The 17923-nt window shown below is 48.5% G+C and overlaps 1 protein-coding gene across 3 annotated transcripts in view; it reads right to left on the reverse strand.

Moving 5' to 3' along the window:
- The window catches only part of LOC134949271 (cytochrome P450 2A6-like), a 192714-nt gene that overhangs the window by 173193 nt on the left and 1598 nt on the right, over window positions 1-17923 (reverse strand). The window contains exon 1 of one of the 3 annotated variants that reach the window (XM_063937765.1): window positions 1022-1244. The exons of 1 other annotated variant lie outside the window; for it this stretch is intronic. In XM_063937765.1, the coding sequence (XP_063793835.1) occupies window positions 1022-1120 (99 nt within the window). In that variant the 5' untranslated portion in view covers window positions 1121-1244. Of the gene's footprint in view, window positions 1-1021; window positions 1245-17367; window positions 17543-17923 lie in introns of those variants that run through there. One more of the 3 variants, XM_063937766.1, reaches the window with a different exon arrangement.

Genomic DNA, 17923 nt, shown 5'->3' on the forward strand with positions numbered 1-17923 from the left:
TTCGCTCGCTAGCTGCTTTTAGTAGCATTGCAAACGCTAGGCCGCCGCCCTCTGGGAGTGTATCTTCACTTAGCTGATTTGCGAACAAAAGTTTAGCAGAATTGCGAATAGAAAATTCTTAGCAGTTTTTGAGCAGCTCGAGACTTACTCCTACACTGCGATCAGCTCAGCCCGTTTCGTTCCTGGTTTGACGTCACAAACATGCCCTGCGTTCAGCCAGCCACTCCCCCGTTTCTCCAGACACTCCCACGTTTTATCCTGGCATGCCTGCGTTTTTCCGCAAACTCCCAGAAAACTGTCAGTTTCCACCCAGAAACACCCACTTCCTGTCAATCACACTCCGATAAAATTTGTTCGGACGTGAGTAAATCTACTAAGTTTTGTGTTAAAATACATAGTGCATGCGCACTGCGTACATGCGCATGCGCATTTTCACCTTAATCGCTCCGTTGCGAAAATCGGCAACGAGCGAACAACTCGGAATGACCCCCATGGTCACTGGAATTACTGATGATAAGGACACTACCACTGGTCTGATGCAGCACAACACATTATTGTTATAATTATTATTATAATGCAGCAGTGGACATATAGCAGCAGCGTATATCGTCACTGGAATTACTGATGACACAGGACACAGGTCTGCACAACACAGCACCACTTCATACAGCTACACTGGATATATGGCAGCAGAGAACACCAACACTGTGACTGGCTGGACTGATGCAGCACAATACACTGACTACACTTTACTGGTCTGCACAACACAGCACCACTTTATACAGCTACACTGGATATATGGCAGCAGAGAACACCAACACTGTGACTGCCTGCACTGATGCAGTACAATACACTTAGTGACTACACTGGACTGGACTAAGCAGCACAACACTTGCCCGAATCCGGGCTCGGAAGGCAAAGTTCGGTAGGGTTCGGTTCTCTTAAAAACCGAACCCGCTCATCTCTAATTCAGAGACAACATAATCACACACAAATCAAAATTCATTAACCTAGCACTAACCTTTACTAAGCCAGACACTACTCCCTCGGACTGAAACTGCAGATAGTTCCCTAAAATGGGCAGAGGAAATGGTCCAGGTGGCATCTTCCTTCTCCCCATGCATATTTCCCATAGGAGACAACTAACATAACAGTTAAAAGGGCCACCAAGAGAACTGTGACGCTCTGAGTGTCAGTCATGTCTATGCAATTCTGTATCTGAGGAGACTCTGCACTGTTTCTCCCTTCTCTGGCTGCACTGGAATGTGGAAGTTGGGCGGTATTATCTGGATCTGTCAGGACAGCTGTAGTTGGCATGGATGTGTTGGCATTGATCTGGTATATCATATGACAGAGATTGAGTAAAAGGAATAAGGAATCAGAATAATAAAACATCTGTGTACACACACACTTTATCAATGTGCCTGCGACACTCCCATAACAAGGTCATGAAATGGGCCATCTCCATGCGTCTGTCTAGTCACCTCCCAACCACTGCCCTGGAACGCCCAAGACATTCTGCTACTGTGTGTCAATTGCAACTGCGTCTCTGCGCATCCACACCATGTAGTGCAAGCACAGCTATAGGCTATAATGATATTCGCACAGATGCAGTAGGAAAAGGTTGCTTCAATCCATGGATATTGCCAGTGACTCTGAATCAGGCCCAATGCATTTTTATGTGGACAAATAATGAAACTGTTTATACTAAATGGGTCCTTTACGCGACTCTCTATGATATTTATCTCAGCAGCAGGTTTCCCATCATGCATTTATTATTAGTTATTGCCGCTTTAAATTCTGCATGCAAAACTGCCAACAACTGCCAGCTCTGAAAAGCCACCACTTAGTAAAAGTAACCCTCTACACAATCCATCATACTGAAAGTGCTAAAATCTACTCAATGGGCCTGATTCAGACCTGATCGTAGATGTGCTAAATTTACCATATCTACAATCAGCATCCCTGACATGCGGGGAAACGCCCAGCACAGGGCTAGTCCGCCCCGCATGTCAGTCCCTGCCCCGTTGCACCAGTACTAAAGCATTGCACAGCGGCGGTGCTTTGTACTGGAAGAGTAGCTCCTTGCCAGCGCAGCTCCTGTGCGCTGACAGGGAGCTAATTGTTGCTGCTTGGGTCATAGCAACTGTGTGTGCTGTCACGCAGCTGTCGCGGCCCATCCCCCAATGGTCTGGGCATGCTTGAGTTGCCTGGCCCATGCTCCCTAAACGGCGGATAAATGCTGCCAGCCCGCCCCCTCCCGTTCAGCGACCGCCTTTGCCTGTCAATCAGGCAGAGGCAATTGCATGGCTGAGACAGCCGTTGGCTGTCTGCCATGCTCCGGCACATTGCGGCGCCGGCGTATGCGCAGTTCAGACCTGAACGCTGCTGTGCGAAAAAGCACAGCAGTGATCAGGTCTGAATTAGTCCCAATGACTCTTATGGTTACTTTAGTATATTTTAATGTGATGAGATATTTATATCTTCTTGCAAATGTATCGTTTTCTTTTCACATAATGGCCCCTCCCACTTAGTGGCAGATATCCCATTAGTCACATGAGGCACATGCCTAGGGGCGCCACTTACTGAGGGCAGCTCATCCGCTGCCAGACCTTTTTTTTTTTTTTTTACCAGGAGAGCAGAGGCTGAGAGTGATAGTGAAGGGTGAGCAGGTGGGGTGGACATATATACGAAACCCAACAGGGCTGCTGTCAGTGAGAGAGATGGAGATGCTGTAGTTTCCCGGCTGCTTGTAAGGTAAATGTGTGCAGAGGTGGAACTACCGCCAGTGCAACCAGTGCGTTGCACTGGGGCCCGCCGCTGACTAGGGGCACAAAGCAGCGCGGCATGTAATGAGTCAAACTGACTCATTACTAGTGATGTGCACTGGAAATTTTTCGGGTTTTGTGTTTTGGTCTTGGATTCGTTTCCGCGCCCGTGTTTTAGATTCAGACGCATTTTGGCAAAACCTCACTGAAAATTTTATGTCGGATTCGGGTGTGTTTTGGATTTGGGTGTTTTTTTACAAAAAAACCCGCAAAAACAGCTTAAATCATAGAATTTGGGGGTCATTTTGATCCCATAGTATTATTAACCTCAATAACCATAATTTCCACTCATTTCCAGTCTATTCTGAACACCTCACACCTCACAATATTATTACTAGTACTAAAATTTGCACCCAGGTCGCTGGATGGCTAAGCTAAGCAACCCAAGTGGCCGACACAAACACCTGGCCCATCTAGGAGTGGCACTGCAGTGTCAGGCAGGATGGCAGATTTAAAAAATAGTCCCCAAACAGCACATGATGTGAAGAAAAAAAGAGGTGCAATGAGGTAGCTGTGTGACTAAGCTAAGCGACCCAAGTGGCCGAAACAAACACCTGGCCCATCTAGGAGTGGCACTGCAATGTCAGAAAGGATGGCACTTCAAAAAATAGCCCCCAAACAGCACATGATGCAAAGAAAAACGAAAGAAAAAAGAGGTGCAAGATGGAATTGTCCTTGGGCCCTCCCACCCACCTTTATGTTGTATAAACAGGAAATGCACACTTTAATGAACCCATCATTTCAGCCACAGGGTCTGCCACATGACTGTGACTGAAATGACTGATTGGTTTGGGCCCCCACCAAAAAAGAAGCAATCGATCTCTCCTTGCACAAACTGGCTCTACAGAGGCAAGATGTCCACCTCCTCCTCATCATCCGATTCCTCACCCCTTTCACTGTGTACATCCCCCTCCTCACAGATTATTAATTCGTCCCCACTGGAATCCACCATCTCAGGTCCCTGTGTACTTTCTGGAGGCAATTGCTGGTGAATGTCTCAGCGGAGGAATTGATTTTAATTAATTTTGATGAACATCATCTTCTCCACATTTTCTGGAAGTAACCTCGTACGCCGATTGCTGACAAGGTGAGCAGCTGCACTAAACACTCTTTCGGAGTACACACTGGAGGGGGGGCAACTTAGGTAGAATAAAGCCAGTTTGTGCAAAGGCCTCCAAATTACCTCTTTTTCCTGCCGGTATACGTACGGACTGTCTGACGTGCCTACTTGGATGCGGTCACTCATATAATCCTCCACCATTCTATCAATGGTGACAAAATTATATACAGTGACAGTAGACGACATGTCAGTAATCGTTGGCAGGTCCTTCAGTCCAGAAAAGATGTCAGCACTCGCTCCAGACTGCCCAGCATCACCGCCAGCGGGTGGGCTCGGAATTCTTAGCTTTTTTCCTCGCAGCCCCAGTTGCAGGAGAATGTGAAGAAGGAGCTGTTGACATGTCACGTTCCGCTTGACTTGACAATTTTCTCACCAACAGGTCTTTGAACCTCTGCAGACTTGTGTCTGCTGGACAGAGAGATACAATGTAGGTTTTAAATCTAGGATCGAGCACGGTGTCCAAAATGTAGTGCTCTGATTTCAATAGATTGACCACCCGTGAATCCTGGTTAAGCGAATTAAGGGCTCCATCCACAAGTCCCACATGCCTAGCGGAATCGCTCTATTTTAGCTCCTCCTTCAATGTCTCCAGCTTCTTCTGCAAAAGCCTTATGAGTGGAATGACCTGACTCAGGCTGGCAGTGTCTGAACTGACTTCACGTGTGGCAAGTTCACAGGGTTGCAGAACCTTGCACAATGTTGAAATCATTCTCCACTGCGCTTGATTCATGTGCATTCCCCCTCCTTTGCCTATATCGTAGGTAGCTATATAGGCTTGAATGGCCTTTTGCTGTTCCTCCATCCTCTGAAGCATATAGAGGGTTGAATTCCACCTCTTTACCACCTCTTGCTTCAAATGATGGCAGGGGCAGGTTCAGGAGTGTTTGCTGGTGCTTCAGTCTTCGGCACACGGTGGCTGAATGCCGAAAGTGGCCCGCAATTCTTCGGGCCACCTACAGCATCTCTTGCACGCCCCAGTCATTTTTTAAATAATTCTGCACCACCAAATTCAATGTATGTGCAAAACATGGGACATGCTGGAATTTGCCCAGATGTAATGCATGCACAATATTGGTGGCGTTGTCTGATGTCTGATGTCACAAATCCCCAGGAGAGTCCAATTGGGGTAACCCATTCTGCGATGACGTTCCTCAGTTTCCGTAAGAGGTTGTCAGCTGTGTGCCTCTTATGGAAAGCGGTGATACAAAGCGTAGCCTGCCTAGGAACGAGTTGGCGTTTGAGAGATGCTGCTACTGGTGCCGCCGCTGCTGTTCTTGCTGCGGGAGGCAATACATCTACCCAGTGGGCTGTCACAGTCATATAGTCCTGAGTCTGCCCTGCTCCACTTGTCCACATGTCCGTGGTTAAGTGGACATTGAGTACAACTGCATTTTTTAGGACACTGGTGAGTCTTTTTCTGAGGTCTGTGTACATTTTCGGTATCGCCTGCCTAGAGAAATGAAACCTAGATGGTATTTGGTACCGGGGATACAGTATCTCAATCAATTCTCTAGTTCCCTGTGAATTAACGGTGGATACCGGAAACACGTTTCTCACCACCCAGGCGGCCAAGGCCTGAGTTATCCGCTTTGCAGCAGGATGACTGCTGTGATATTTCATCTTCCTCGCAAAGGACTGTTGGACAGTCAATTGCTTACTGGAAGTAGTAGTGGTCTTCCGACTTCCCCTCTGGGATGACGATCAACTCCCAGCAGCATCAACAGCAGCGCCAGCAGCAGTAGGCGTTACACGCAAAGATGCATCGGAGGAATCCCAGGCAGGAGAGTACTCGCAAGACTTGCCAGTGACATGGCCTGCAGGACTATTGGCTTTCCTGTGTAAGGAGGAAATTGACACTGAGGGAGCTGGTGGTGTGTTTTGCAGGAGCTTGCTTACAAGAAGAAGGGATTTAGTTGTCAGTGGACTGCTTCCACTGTCACCCAAAGTTTTTGAACTTGTCACTGACTTCTGATGAATGCGGTCCAGGTGACGTATAAGGGAGGTTGTTCCTAGGTGGTTAACGTCCTTACCTCTACTTATTACAGCTTGACAAAGGCAACACACGGCTTGACACCAGTTGTCCGCATTTCTGTTGAAATAATTCCACACCGAAGAGGTGATTTTTTTTGTATTTTGACCAGGCATGTCAATGACCATATTCGTCCCACAGACAACAGGTGTCTCCCCGGGTACCTGACTTAAACAAACCACCTCACCATCAGAATCCTCCTTGTCTCCTTGTCAATTTCCTCCCCAGCGCCAGCAACACCCATATCCTCATCCTGTTGTACTTCAATAGTGACTTCTTCAATTTCAGGAACTGGACTGCGGGTGCTCCTTCCAGCAATTGCAGGGGGCGTGCAAATGGTGGAAGGCGCCACAACTTCCCGTCCAGTGTTGGGAAGGTCAGGCATCGCAGCCGACACAATTGGACTCTCCTTGGGGATTTGTGATTTAGAAGAACGCACAGTTCTTTGCTGTGCTTTTGCCATCTTAACTCTTTTAAGTTTTCTAGCAGGAGAATGAGTGCTTCCATCCTCATGTGAAGCTGAACCACTAGTCATGAACATAGGCCAGGCCCTCAGCCGTTCCTTGCCACTCCGAGTCGTAAATGGCATATTGGCAAGTTTACGCTTCTCGTCAGACGCTTTTAATTTAGATTCTTGGGTCATTTTACTGAACTTTTGTTTTTTGGATTTTACATGCTCTCTACTATGACATTGGGCATCGGCCTTGGCAGACGACGTTGATGGCATTTCATCCTCTCGGCCATGACTAGTGGCAGCAGCTTCAGTACGAGGTGGAAGTGGATCTTGATCTTTCCCTATTTTACCCTCCACATTTTTGTTCTCCATTTTTTAATGTGTGGAAAGATATGCCAGTATCAATAGCAATGGCAAACTACTATATATACTGCGCACAACTGAAATGCACCACAGGTATGGATGGATAGTATACTTGATGACACAGAGGTAGGTAGAGCAGTGGCCTACTGTACCGTACTGCTATATATTATATACTGGTGGTGTTATGCACACCAGTGCCTGCAGGAATGTACTGGTGTCTGAACTGTTATGCACACCAGTGCCTGCAGGAATGTACTGGTGTTTGAACTGTTATGCACACCAGTGCCTGCAGGAATGTACTGGTGTCTGAACGGATAGGGATGCAAAACAAATGAACTCACAGACAGACTGGGGAATATGACATTACGTACACAGAAGGTGATAGGGTAACAAAATAAACACAAAGTGAACAGAGAAGCCCAGAGGCTAAGAAACTGGGTGTCTCCCTAGTATTAGTAATGCTCAGATGGAAAAAGCAAGATGTTGTGTTTTAATACGTAGAGAACCCGAAATGCTGTTGCTAAGGGCAACAGCAAAACCCTAAAGGGTTACCAACGGGTGTGGCAGTAAACTCCTTGGTCAGAGATGGAATGATAGACACAAGGAGAGTCTCCACAATCCTAATCCTCACTTGCAGTGCACAGGCTCAGTTTACTGCCACTAAACTGACACCTGAACACCTTGCACAGTGAGACAGGATTTAGGCAGGCAAATCTGAGAATACAGCCGCAAACTTGCTAAGTTCACAGAGTAGCAAAAGAACCCCAGCAAGTTAAATGACTGACTCCAGTCTTACTGCTAGGTCTAGATTGGCAGAGTGTAGTACCAAATCCCCAGGCCTATTTGCAGTAAGCAACAACAAATACAAAGCTACACAGTACTGGCTAACTTTCAGGAACTGACTAACCAACAAAGATTCAGCAGCATCTGCTTAACCTGAGAAGAGGCCTTATATAACAGGTGCTGTCCACGCCCCACTCAGACCTCACAGACTGTGAGCACAAAAACCAGCACCGGATCCCCTGCCGTGCACAGAGCCTGTAACCACTGCACAGCAAAAGACCCGAACCGGAGTATCAGCTGCGCTCAGGTTACTCTGCTAGCACTTGTCTCCCGGTTGCCTTGACGACGTGGCAGCACAGGGCAGGAGACCCTAACAGTACCCCCCCTCTGATGAGGGGTCAAAGAACCCCTACTACCGGGTTCATCGGGGAACTGCGAGAAGAAAGAGCGTATCAGTCTGGGGGCATGAAGATCACAACTGCGCCCCACGACCGCTCCTAAGGGCCATACCCCTTCCAGTGCACCAAAAATGACAGCCGACCCCGAACCATCTTGGAGTCAAGAATCCTTTCAACAACAAACTCCCTCTGGCCACGTATCAGAAGAGGGGAAGGTCTTCCACTGGAAGAAGGATTACTAATCGCCCGTATTAAAAGGGAACAATGAAATGTTTTATTGATACCCAAAGAACGGGGCAGATCTAACTGAAATGCCACCGGATTGATAACCCTGGTGATCTTATAAGGGCCGATGAACCGGGGGCCTAACTTATGAGATGGCTGTCTCAACTTCAAATTCTTGGTAGACAACCAGACGAAGTCTCCTAATTTGAAGCTGCAGGGTCTTTTCCGCTTATCAAAAACCCTTTTGGTCACTAATGACACAGACACAAGGGCTTTCTTCACTTTCCTCCAAATACCTCTAAGGACCGAAACCACAGAGGAACCACCAGGCGTGGAGTCCAGGGGGTCAAAAGAATTGGCCTTAGGATGATGCCCATACACACAAAGGAAGGGAGAGATCCCTGTAGCAGAGTAAGCCGCGTTGTTATAGGCAAACTCCGCCATGGACAGATGAGCAACCCAGTCAGTCTGACACTTGGAGACATAACACCTGAGGAACTGCTCCAAGGACTGGTTCACCCTTTCAGTCTGCCCATTAGACTGCGGATGGTAGCCTGACGACAAGCTGACAGAAATCTGGAGATCGGAACAAAATGCCCTCCAGAATTTGGCCACAAACTGGGATCCGCGGTCAGAGACCACATCAAGTGGCAACCCGTGGAGACGCACAACATGCAGCATAAATAATTCAGAAAGGCGTCTGGCCGATGGCAGCCCAACCAGTGGAACGAAGTGCGCCATCTTCGAAAACCTGTCAACGACAACCCAGATGGCTGTCATCCCCGAGGATTTGGGCAAGTCCACCACAAAATCCATTGAAATGTGGGTCCATGGCTTAGATGGGATAGAGAGTGGATGTAATGGGCCAACAGGAACCCCTCTAGGAGTCTTATTTCGGGCACAGATGTCACATGCCCGAACCCACTGATCCACATCCTTAGCCACCGAGGGCCACCACACCGCCCTAGATAGCAACTCCCGAGTTCTGGCAATACCCGGGTGACCTGCCGACTTCTTGGCATGGAATTCCAGGAACACTCGCTGTCTTAACCTATGAGGCACAAACAAAAGACCTACCGGAAGGTCTGGAGGAGCCTGCTCCTGTGTTCTAAGGACTAATGATAAGAGGTCCTGGGTAATGCCCACTTTAATACATGATGGGGACACAATGGGCAACGGCTCCTCAGTGGTCTCCTGGATTGGAGCAAAACTCTGCGAGAGCGCATCAGCCTTGATGTTTTTGGACCCAGGGCGATATGTTATCAAAAAATTAAAGCAAGCAAAAAACAAAGCCCATCGTGCCTGCCTGGCATTGAGACGCTTCGCTGACTCTAAATATGCCAGATTCTTATGGTCGGTGAGAATTGAGACCACAAACTTAGCCCCCTCAAGCCAGTGTCTCCACTCCTCGAGTGCAATCCTTAATAGCCAACAATTCCCGGTTACCCACGTCATAATTCATCTCGGCAGGCGAAAATTTACGGGAAAAGTAAGCACAGGGATGAAGGCGATTATCAGACACTCCCATCTGAGAGAGCACTGCCCCAATACCCATCTCAGAGGCATCCACCTCCACCACAAAAGGACGCTCTGGATCTGGGTGTCGCAGCCCCTTGCCGATACAAATGCCCTTTTGAGACGGGCAAAAGCCGCTTTAGCCTCACAAGACCAGTGAGCAACATCCGCCCCTTTCTTAGTGAGTGCCACCAAGGGCGCCACTATAGACGAAAATCCAGCGATAAATCGTCTATAAAAATTCGCAAAGCCCAGGAAACGCTGAAGCGCCTTCAAACTAGTGGGCTGCACCCAATCCAGGACTGCCTGTACCTTGGAACCCTCCATTTGGAAACCTTCTGGGGAGATAATATATCCTAGAAATGCAATTTGCTGAACTTCAAATTCGCACTTCTCCAGCTTCGCCCCAAGCCGGTGGTCTCTGAGTTTCTGGAGGACTAAGCGTACATGCTTCCGATGTTCCTCCAGCGAATGGGAGAAGATTAGGATGTCATCTAAGTATACAACTAAGAATCTATCCAAATATTCCCTGAGTACATCATTCATGAAATCCTGGAAGACTGCCGGGGCATTACAGAGCCCAAAAGGCATCACCAAATATTCATAATGCCCTGAGTGGGTATTAAAGGCAGTCTTCCATTCATCCCCCTCTCTTATTCGGATTAGATTGTACGCACCGCGTAGGTCAATCTTAGAAAAAATGGTGGCAGTACGAAGCTGGTCAAACAAGACCGAAATAAGAGGCAGTGGGTATGAGTTTTTAATCGTGATACGGTTCAATTCCCTGAAGTCGATGCAGGGTCGCAACGAACCGTCCATTTTACCCACGAAGAAGAACCCCGACCCAACTGGATACTGTGAAGGTCTGATAAATCCCTTAGACAAATTCTCCTGAATGTACTCTGCCATAGCCTGAGTCTCAGGACGTGACAGGGAGTACAACCTGCTCTTGGGAAGCTTAGCATTTGGCAACAAATCAATGGCACAGTCATAGGGGCGATGGGGAGGTAGTACCTCTGCAACTTTTTTGGAGAACACGTCCGCAAAATCTGCATAACACCCTGGCAATCCTGGCAAACTTAGCTGCGAGAGCCTGACTGGAAGGCTCAAGCAACTCCTGAAACAATCAGTACCCCAACTAAGAATCTCCCCAGAGACCCAGTCAAATTGAGGATTGTGGGCCCTTAACCAGGGTAACCCCAACACCAATGGGGCAAAAGTACAGACAGTCACATAAAAGGACAATTTTTCAGAGTGTGTGGCTCCAATAAACAAAGAAATCTGGCTAGTGCAAGAGGTAATTTTACCTTGGGATAACGGTTCCCCGTTTAACCCACAAATCTCAATTTCCGATGCCAAGGGTACTAAGGGAACAGAGTGTTTCAGGGCGAATTGGCGGTCCATAAAAACCCCGTCGGCCCCACTGTCCACAAAGGCCTCAGTCTTGACAGTTTGACCGAGGATCTTCAAGGTCACCGGAATGATAAAAGTCTTCTTGGGAAATTCTGACTTCTGACCTGACAGGATATTTCCCATCACCCTCAGGCCCTGAAGTTTTCCGGCTTTTCTGGGCATGATACTACCACATGACCTTTATTCCCACAGTACAAACACAACCCCTGCTGTCTCCTCCGCGTCTTCTCACGCGAGGAGAGGCGGGTAGCCCCAATCTGCATAGGCTCCTCGGAAAATTCCTTAGAGTCTGAGGTTCCCTTGGAAAAGAAGGAAACCTCTGTCTCCCTTTCAAGCCTACGCTCTCTCAGCCGTCTATCCACCCGGATGGATAACTGCATGAGCTGATCCAAGCTATCAGGCAAGGGATATTGTACCAGTTGGTCTTTTATCTGGTTAGAAAGACCTCTTCGGTACTGGTGTCTCAGGGCTTGGTCATTCCACTGGGTATCATGGGCCAACCTCCGAAACTCCGTACAGTAAACCTCAACTGGCCTTCGACCTTGCTTAAGGATCGAAATCTGAGCCTCGGCTGAGGCCGTCTTGTCAGGGTCATCATACAACATGCCCAGGGCCGTAAAAAAAGCATCAACACTTTTAAGCGACAGACAGTCAGGCTGCAACCCATATGCCCAGACCTGTGGGTCTCCTTGTAGCAAGGAAATCACTATGCCCACCCGCTGAATCTCCGACCCAGAAGACTGAGGCCTAAGCCGGAAGTATAGCTTGCAGCTCTCCTTGAAACAAAAGAACTGCGAGCGATCTCCAGAAAAACGATCCGGGAGATTTACTTTCGGCTCCTTAACCCCTGAAGGTGCTGCTGCTGCGGGAGCTCCGCCAGCGGCCTGGGAGGTGTGCATTTTAATGGACAAATCATTAAATTGTCGAGTCAGGACCTGCACCTGATCGACCACCTGTTGCAACGTATTTTGAGGGGTATGCTCCATATTCCCACAAAATTTCAACAGGAGTATTAGGCTGCTGAATATGTTATGCACACCAGTGCCTGCAGGAATGTACTGGTGTCTGAACTGTTATGCACACCAGTGCCTGCAGGAATGTACTGGTGTTTGAACTGTTATGCACACCAGTGCCTGCAGGAATGTACTGGTGTCTGAACGGATAGGGATGCAAAACAAATGAACTCACAGACAGACTGGGGAATATGACATTACGTACACAGAAGGTGATAGGGTAACAAAATAAACACAAAGTGAACAGAGAAGCCCAGAGGCTAAGAAACTGGGGCCCTCATTCCGAGTTGATCGCTCGCAAGGCGATTTTAGCAGAGTTACACACGCTAAGCCGCCGCCTACTGGGAGTGAATCTTAGCTTCTTAAAATTGCGACCGATGTATTCGCAATATTGCGATTACTAACTACTTAGCAGTTTCAGAGTAGCTTCAGACTTACTCTGCCTGTGCGATCAGTTCAGTGCTTGTCGTTCCTGTTTTGACGTCACAAACACACCCAGCGTTCGCCCAGACACTCCCCCGTTTCCCCGGCCACTCCTGCGTTTTTTCCGGAAACGGTAGCGTTTTTTCCCGCACGCCCATAAAACGGCCTGTTTCCGCCCAGTAACACCCATTTCCTGTCTATCACATTACGATCGCCGGAGCGATGAAAAAGCCGTGAGTAAAAATACTATCTCCATTGTAAAATTACTTGGCGCAGTCGCAGTGCGAATATTGCGCATGCGTACTAAGCGGAATTTCACTGCGATGCAATGAAAAATACTGAGCGATCAACTCGGAATGAGGGCCAGGGTGTCTCCCTAGTATTAGTAATGCTCAGATGGAAAAAGCAAGATGTTGTGTTTTAATACGTAGAGAACCCGAAATGCTGTTGCTAAGGGCAACAGCAAAACCCTAAAGGGTTACCAACGGGTGTGGCAGTAAACTCCTTGGTCAGAGATGGAATGATAGACACAAGGAGAGTCTCCACAATCCTAATCCTCACTTGCAGTGCACAGGTTCAGCTTACTGCCACTAAACAGACACCTGAACACCTTGCACAGTGAGACAGGATTTAGGCAGGCAAATCTGAGAATACAGCCGCAAACTTGCTAAGTTCACAGAGTAGCAAAAGAACCCCAGCAAGTTAAACGACTGACTCCAGTCTTACTGCTAGGTCTGGATTGGCAGAGTGTAGTACCAAATCCCCAGGCCTATTTGCAGTAAGCAACAACAAATACAAAGCTACACAGTACTGGCTAACTTTCAGGAACTGACTAACCAACAAAGATTCAGCAGCATCTGCTTAACCTGAGAAGAGGCCTTATATAGCAGGTGCTGTCTACGCCCCACTCAGACCTCACAGACTGTGAGCACAAAAACCAGCACCGGATCCCCTGCCGTGCACAGAGCCTGTAACCACTGCACAGCAATAGACCCGAACCGGAGTATCAGCTGCGCTCAGGTTACTCTGCTAGCACTTGTCTCCCGGTTGCCTTGACGACGTGGCAGCACAGGGCAGGAGACCCTAACAGGTGGTCAGCAAACTGTGCAAAACTGAAATGCACCATAGGTATGGATGGATAGTATACTTGACGACACAGAGGTAGGTAGAGCAGTGGCCTACTGTACCGTAATGCTATATATTATAAACTGGTGGTCAGCAAACTGTGCAAAACTGAAATGCACCACAGGTATGGATGGATAGTATACTTGACGACACAGAGGTAGGTAGAGCAGTGACCTTCTGTACCGTACTGCTATATATTATATACTGGTGGTCAGCAAACTGTGCAAAACTGAAATGCACCACAGGTATGGATGGATAGTATACTTGACGACACAGAGGTGGGTAGAGCAGTGGCCTACTGTACCGTACTGCTATATATTATATACTGGTGGTCAGCAAACTGTGCAAAACTGAAATGCATCACAGGTATGGATGGATAGTAAACTTGACGACAAAGAGGTATTTAGAGCAGTGGACTACTGTACCGTACTGCTATATATTATTATATACTGGTGGTCAGCAAAATTATGCACTGTCCTCCTACTATATATACTACAATGCAGCACAGATATGGAGTGTTTTTCAGGCAGAGAACGTATAATACTGGTGGTCACTGGTCACTAGTCAGCAAAACTCTGCACTGTACTCCTCTTATATAATACTGGTGGTCCCCAGTCCCCACAATAAAGCAGTGTGAGCACAGATATTTGCAGCATACTGAGCACAGATATGGGCTTTTTTCAGGCAGAGAACATATAATACTGGTGGTCACTGGTCAGCAAAACTCTGCACTGTCCTCCTCCTAGATAATACTAGTGGACCCCAGTCCCCACAATAAAGCAGTGTGAGCACAGATATTTTCAGCACACTGAGCACAGATATGGAGCGTTTTTCAGGCAGAGAATGTAGATATTTGCAGCACACTGAGCACAGATATTTGCAGCACATTGAGCACAGAAATTTGCAGCACACTGAGCACAGCTATTTGCAGCACTCTGAACATAGAAACTGAGAGGACGCCAGCCACGTCCTCTCACGATCATTTCCTATGCACGAGTGAAAAATGGCGGCGACACGCGGCTCCTTATATAGAATCCGAATCTTGCGAGAATCCGACAGCGGGATGATGACTTTCGGGCGCGCTCGGGTTAACCGAGCAAGGCGGGAGGATCCGAGTCTGCCTCGGAACCGTGTAAAATGGGTGAAGTTCGGTGGGGTTCGGATTCCGAGGAACCGAACCCGCTCATCACTACTCATTACATGCCGCTGTGTGCTGCAGGCAACTGCCGCCTGCAGCACACAGCCGCCGCCGAGGACAGGAGAGGAGCAGCGGCTACGGGGGTGAAGGAGGAGGAGGAAGGGAGGTGGACGAGGGAGCCGCAGCAGCGCACTGTAATTGGTAGAGGCGCTGCTGCTGCTGCTGTCCCTTTCCTTCACCATAGGCTGTCCTCCGCCGCTGTGAATGCTGGAAGCGCATCCCAGCATTCACAGCGGCGGAGGACAGCCAATGGGGAAGGAAAGGGACAGCAGCAGCAGTGCCTCCACCAATAACACAGCGCTGCTTCGGCTCCCTCCTCCACCTCCCTCCTCCTCCTTCTCTCCTGCCCGGGATCATCATCTGCCAGAAGCTTCACCGAGGAGCCTGAGCCAGTGGAGACTGTAAGTATAATTCTCTTTCTTTCTTTTTCTTTCTTGCTTTCGTTCTTTATATTCTGTCTGCCTCAATGTGTAAAAAGGGGGCCACTGTCTGCCGTAATGTGTAAAACGGTGGTCACTGTCTGCCGTACTGTGTAAAAAGGGGGTTGCTATCTGCCGTTATGTGTAAAAAGGGGGTCGCTGTCTGCCGTACTGTGTAAAAAGGGGGTCGCTGTCTGCCGTTATGTGTAAAAAGGGGGTCACTGTCTGCCGTACTGTGTAAAAAGGGGGTCTCTGTCTGCCGTACTGTGTAAAAAGGGTGTCGCTGTCTGCCGTAATGTGTAAAAAGGGGGTCACTGCCTGCCGTATTGTGTAAAAAGGGGACGCTGTCTGCCGTACTGTGTAAAAAGAGGACGCTGTCTGCCGTAATGTGTAAAAAATGGGACGCTGTCTGCTGTAATGTGTAAAAAGGGGACACTGTCTGCCGTAATGTGTAAAAAGGGGACACTGTCTGCCGTAATGTGTAAAAAGGGGACTCTGTGGTACTATTTTGGGCCCACAACCCTTTGCCACAAGGCCATGCCCCTTTATTTTTTGACGCGCCTACGGCGCACACTGCCCATTTTACATGGAGGTGTGGGGGGCTCCGATGCCGTTTCTTGCACACAGTGATGGCACTGTTGCTAGGTATCCATTTCTCTGGCCCTCAGCAGGTCCTCCTCACCAGATCCTCTCCAGGGGTGAGGGGGTGGACTTGGATGGGATGGGGGGGGGGCAAAGCATTTTGTTGCACCTGGGCCCACCGATCGCTAGTTCCGCCACTGAACGTGTGTGTTTATGTATGCAGTCTTTGTGTGTGTGTGTGTGTGTGTGTTTATTGTGTGCTTTTATCTGCAGTGTGTGTCTGTATGTGTGTAGTGTGTGTGTATGTGTACAGTGTGTTTGTGTGTCTGTCAGTGGCGTAACTAGAAGTTTTTCTCCCCCAAGCCAAAAACTCTTCGGCGCCCCCCCCCCCCCCCCCCCCAATCCCCCATAATTGGCACTATGAAAGGGACAAACATGCGCGCGCCGAAGGCGCGTGCCGCCAAAAAGGGTGTGTGGCTTCGTTGTAATGTGCGTAGCTTTGCATAAAGGGGCGTGGTATTGCAGGAAAAGACTTCCCTATACCCCAGTTTTGCAACCTGCATGCCCAGACGTTAGCCACCACTGGAAAGAAAAATAATCCTGATTCATGCCCCTTACATTATTTGTCATGTTTCCTCCTTATAGTAATGCCCAGTATACATTATGCCACATACTGCAATGGCCGTTAGCCATTATTCCACGCACAATAATGCACATGACACAATATGCACACACCATAATGCCCCCGACACATTATGCCACACACCATAATGCCTGTGACACATTATGCCACACACCGTAATGCCTGTGACACACGACAACAGGAATCGCAATGCCCGTTATACATTATGCTACACACGGCAATGCCCCTGATACATTATAGCACATACAATGTCTGTGACACATAATGCCACACACCGTAATACCTGTGACACATTATGCCACACACTGTTATGCCTGTGACACATGATGACAGGAATCACAATGCCCATTATACATTATGCTACACACTGCAATGCCCCTGATAGATTATAGCACATACAATGCCTTTGACACATTATGACACACACTGCAATGACCCTGAGACATTATACCACATACCACAATGCCCGTGATATAGTATACAACACACAGTAATGCCTGACACATTATGACACATACCGCAATGTCCGTGATACATTATGCCACACACTGCAATGACCCTGAGACATTATACCACATATCACAATGCCCGTGATATAGTATACCATACACCATAATACCTGTGACACATACCGCAATGCCCGTTATACACTATGCCACACTGCAATGTCCCTGAGACATTATACCACAATGCCCGTGATATAGTAGGCCACACACCGTAATGCCTGTGACACATTATGACACACACCGCAATGTCTGTGATACATTATGCCACACGTCGTAATGCCCATTACACATTAAGTCCTACAGTAAGGCTTCTAATTACTTTTAAATTACCTGCTCGTTGCCAGGGGTTTCATGCTCTTGGTTTCATGCACGATGCCAAGGGTTTTCATGCTCAGGGTGTCATGCTCGTTGCCAGATGTTTTATGCACTGGGTGTCATGCTCGTTGCCAGGGGTTTCATGCACTGGGTGTCATGCTCGTTGCTAGGGGGTAGTGCTTGTTGCTTGGGCTGTGCTCCCAGTGCCACATATGTCCCCAGTGCCAGATATTCCCCCACGGTGTCAGTTACTCACATGCCCCCAGTGCCAAATATAGCCCCCCCCCAGTGCCACATATGCCCCCAGTCTCAGATATTCCCCCACAGTGCCAGGTGCTCACGTGCCCCCAGTGCCAAATATAGCCCACCCCCCATGTGCCAGGTACACATGCAGTGCCATATATCCCCCTCAGTACCATATATGCACCCTCAGTGCCATATATGCCCCCACACTTCCCCCCAATGCCATATATACCCCCTCAGTGCCCCCCAGTGCCATATATGCCCCCTCAGTGCCCCCCGTGCCATACATGCCACCTCAGTGCCATATATGCCCCCTCAGTGCCCCCCG

This window comes from Pseudophryne corroboree, chromosome 8, assembly GCF_028390025.1.
Source record: "Pseudophryne corroboree isolate aPseCor3 chromosome 8, aPseCor3.hap2, whole genome shotgun sequence".
NCBI classification, from domain to species: domain Eukaryota; kingdom Metazoa; phylum Chordata; class Amphibia; order Anura; family Myobatrachidae; genus Pseudophryne; species Pseudophryne corroboree.